A 4,515-nucleotide genomic window follows, 5' to 3' on the forward strand; every position below is an offset into this window, starting at 1 on the left:
TAGTAGGGATTATATTAATTAATATCTGAAAGCAAAATGTATGAAATAAGACACTTTTGTAATTATAAAAAATTCTGCTCTGATGTATGAGCAGAATCTTTTCTTTGCTTTAACAGGTCTTTCTCAACTTACGTCAAAAGGAAACAGTAAAAAGATTGTTTGTTCTAGCTTTTGTCAGCAGCCTGCAACCCTGACAATGGGTGCATACCACAACCTTCCTAAAGTCTCCTCTACTACCTTTGTAGTTGTTTTTTTCTTCCTAATGCACCAAGAGTGAGAGACAGCCAATACTCCTTCTGTCGATGATTGAACACGATGCTCAAAGACTGAAAATTCTGAGGACTAAAAAGTTTCTTTTTTCTTTCATCTTAGGGATATTTTCTAGCCTTCTATTGCTGCGTGGAGACTATCACCTAAAAGCAAATGGATGCAGAAAAGTCTCTTTCATGCCTACCAGTAGAAAGTAAGCCATGATTTGCATGGGCATCTTTTTCCCCTCTCATTAAAGCAGTGGCAGAATGAATAAAATAATTAAATAAAAATTAAAAAAATCTTCTAGGTGTCTTGTTGAAGCTGTCTGCACCAATTACTGTGGCGAATGATGTTTCTAACTGAACATTCCCTATTATGTACAGTGGATGAAATATTTTTCACAGTAATGTTTTTATTCTTTAATTAATTTCCACTTGTTCTCTCTCTCTCTCTCTTTTTTTTTCTCCTTTTCTTTTTTTTTTTTTTTTCCTACAGCTTAAAAACTGAAATATGAAATGTATATATTTCCTAATAGACTTTCCTCTTGTTTCCACTGGCCCAAGGTATTCAACTAACTTCGAGGTATATAGCAGTTTTATTGATTACTTCCTGATCACTTCATTGCCATCATTTGTCTTACTCATGAAAAGTGTCAGAAACCAGTGAATAAACAGAAGTTGTACATCTGGCTACTGTTGAACATGTAGATCTTAAAGATAGATAGCAGACATTATTCTCCTATTAATTACTGAGAAAGTATAGATGACCACTTCAGATACAAATAACTCCATTTCAGAAATATAAATTGAATTAATTCACTAAAGTCTGATGAAGTCTGATTCTTATTTGAATCTCTCCCCCAGAAAGAAAGAGGAATTGGAGGGGGGGGGGGTGGGGGGGGATGACACACTCTCAGGCTATTGTTTTGATATGGGACAGGACAATCTGTCAAGCACGTTTTTTACATTCAGCTTTAGGAAATCATAAACTGAAGATATATTATATTTACTTACCTTGTTTTGAGTGAAAAGGAAGAACCATTTGTTTCTAAACAGCTTATACAGGGACCAAGGATAGACTCATTAACTTGAGCTTCATCTACAAATCACACTGACAGTCAGTATCCCATAGACAAACACTTCTCCACTGCAGTGGCAAACTGGTAAATAATCACTGCTCTAACCTCTTTTTGTCTTGCCACATTCTTCTCTATTTGTGGGTAGGGATTAAGATAAACTGGCTGACCCCCAGCAGAAAAGGGACCTATCAGTCAGAATTGACTGGAAGCCACAATCTTGGCTACATAAGGAAGAAATCTTCCTCAATGCCAGGATATTTGGAAAGAGCATTTTTGTCTGTCTGGATACTCACTTCAGTTTCAGATATGATCAAGAGTACCAGCATAAGGGTGACTAACTGATGATGTTATTCAATGTGAGTTACAGAAACAATGCATTATTACTGCTGTACTTTTAGAATGAAAATCCATCTCTTGTTGAAGTCAACAGAAGTTGCACACATCATTCTGCTCAGAAAACTTGCTCCTCTGAGTCATCTAGTAAGATTACTAAGCACTTTGCATTATGTATTCTCTTTTCAAAGGGAAAACATACTTGACAATTATGTTTTAATATTCAATTGATAAATATTTATATATATTTAATAAATATTATATATTAACTGCCATATTTTTCAGCGTATTTAAAAGAATATTTATCTAACTATCTTACAAATACGTTACTATATGTTTTATTTCTTCAAGCACCTAGATGCTATATTACTAACAAGTAGATACATTGGAGAATTCTTCCTCTTCCAATGGAGAAAAGGAATCCTTTGATTCCTTTTCTTTCAGTTATCTAATTCTTTACATCTGCCATCCTCTCCTCTTACCAGTTGTCTTGATATGATAATTAAAGCTTTGAAAGTGCTTACATTTATAAGTGCATACATTCTTTTTTGAATAAATTATATTTCTCATTTTGGAATTTTCATATCTAACACACTAAAGCACTCAATATACATAATAAAGTGTGAAACGAGGTCATTATTGTAATAGTGGACAAGTCTGCAATACTTGATGCAAAGAACATTGTAAATCATCTTCTATTTTGACAGTCAGGCTTCAGACAGTTCAGGTTCAGTCACTCTGAAAACAATCTTTAAACAAAGTTTCCCGTTTTTCATGAAAATTCTTGTGTGATGCCATTTTATAAAATCTTGTTTTAATGAGCTGTGCTTGTCAGAATTAAAACTATTAAGACTCTCTGTTGCTTGATATTCCAAATGCAACCTAATGAAAGATTCTTCTCTTACTGGACCAAAAGTTATAAAGATTTCATCAAATGTCATTAGGCAATTGCAAAAAAAAATCCAAAGAGGTATTCATTTCTATGGTACTCCAAGTAATGTTTTCAATACTTGGTAAACATAAAGTGGAAGGAATCATCCACTGACAGAGTACTATAGACATTCATGATAATCAGGATGCATCAAACTGTCACTTTATCTTGACACTCTAAGATTGGAGTATGCTTCTCCTGTACTCCTAAATAAAACTTTCAGTCCACAGTATTTCAGAGAAGACTTGAATTATATTCTCAACTATTACTTTTCTTCTCCAGTTTTAATTTTCCATGCTTGAGAGAGAGCATTGTGTCTGTCTGAATATATCCTGCTGTGATGGAGTGCCGAGAGCCCTTCGAGGTGAGGTCCCTCCACCTCCCTGGACACCTTGGTGCTGCTGGAGCGCATGAGTGCCTCCAGTGTCTGTTTAGGACCTGCCAGCAGCTCTGTCCTTGCTCTGCTGAGTGCAGCTGCCCACTGTGGTTTCCCCCAGTACCCCAGCAAGGGGAAGGCTCTCTCCTCTCTCCCTGCCGACCACACATGTGCCAGTGCAGCCCACCCTGCACTGTGGGGCTGCAGGAGCATTCCTCCCAGAGCTGGTCAGATGCTTGGCCCTGGCTCCAAGCAACACCAGCGGCAGCTGCTCTACCCTTTCCTTCTTGGTCTTCTTGCTTGTGTGGGCTGCGTGCCCAGATGTACGCGTTGCAGGGGGAGAGGCAGGGTGGCAAGCCCTGTCCCTCTCTGTGCCATGACTTTGCTGCAGCAGCGCCTGCAAGACCATGAGGTGAGCTGGAGACATCCAATCGTGAATCCTTGCCGTGGCCCAGTGCCAGGTCCTGAGGGTGCCAGGCCCCGGCAGCACACCAGCATAATGATGGGTGGCAGCGGGCAGCTCCCCGAGAACAAGGGCAAAGCAAACCATGATTGATCCCTGTCCCCAGTGTGATCGAGCACAGGTGTACTGCAAGCTGGAGGGCGTCCTGTGGGAAGATGACAGCCGTCCACCATGCGGAGAGGCGAACTGGCTGCTGGCAGAGGTGTCCCAGGACCTGAGAGCGACGCAGATGAGGGGTTACAGCCAAAGGCAAAGGGAGCCGCCTGCCCGTGCTGGTGTTCTGCTGGTGGATGGCGGTGGCTTAGCCCTTCCAAGGGTCTCAGGCAGTCTCCTGTACAGTGTGTCACGAGTGACTCTTTTTCAGGGTGTGACAAACAACATGAGGATGGCTGCCAGCAACGTCCTGGTGGCTCTGGACCGGACGCACTTCAGCTTGGTGATGGCTGAGCTCCAGGGCCATCTGAAGGCCATGGGGGAGATAGCCAAGGAGTTTGTGCTCATCACCCTCACCAAACTGTTCAGCAACTACGGTAGAGTGCTCTCAGCCACCCTACATCTATGACAACCGGGGAAAGGGGTCTCTTCCCTCTGCGCATGATCTGCATTGAGCTGGGGGATGCAGGGCTTCCGCCCCTCCTCCCTCGCTGCCAGGGCTCTGACCCTGGCCCCCTCCTTGTCCCCTGCAGCTCCACAGTGCATCCCCTTCATGTGGCTGATGCTGGCTGGCCTGCGCAGTGTGGTGGGCCAGGTGAGGAGTTGCTGGACCTTGCGCCTCGCTTGTGCTGGTGAGTGCTGGCTCCAGAGCAGGGGACTCAGGACAGCCCTTGCACTCTGCCCTGCAGACTCTCACAGGCTCCCTTTTCTCTTGTTGGTTTGGTTTTGTTTTATTTTTCATTTACAATTAATTGTTAATTATTCATTTATTTTTCTGTTTCACCTTGTTGTCTCAGTTGTGCAACCATGGTCAGAAGGAGTCCAGGTTCACTTCTGCTCTGGACAGCAATGCCCCCAGCCTGCCAATGGAGAAAGAGCAAATCTTCGAGAATCTTTACTGGCTCTTCTTCTCCATGCTGAGAAACTGG

At 42.4% G+C, this 4,515-nt stretch overlaps 1 protein-coding gene across 1 annotated transcript in view; it reads right to left on the reverse strand.

Annotated features, from left to right (window-relative positions):
• Window positions 1-4,353: 4,353 nt before the first annotated feature.
• Window positions 4,354-4,515, reverse strand: part of LOC122178664 (maestro heat-like repeat-containing protein family member 2A) — a 45,509-nt gene continuing 45,347 nt past the window's right edge. The window contains 1 exon segment of the mRNA XM_042868937.1: window positions 4,354-4,446. Coding sequence (XP_042724871.1) covers window positions 4,354-4,446 — 93 coding nt within the window.

This window comes from Lagopus leucura, unplaced genomic scaffold (genome assembly GCF_019238085.1).
Source record: "Lagopus leucura isolate 7727_CA_CO unplaced genomic scaffold, USGS_WTPT01 Super-Scaffold_100002, whole genome shotgun sequence".
In the NCBI taxonomy this organism is placed as follows: domain Eukaryota; kingdom Metazoa; phylum Chordata; class Aves; order Galliformes; family Phasianidae; genus Lagopus; species Lagopus leucura.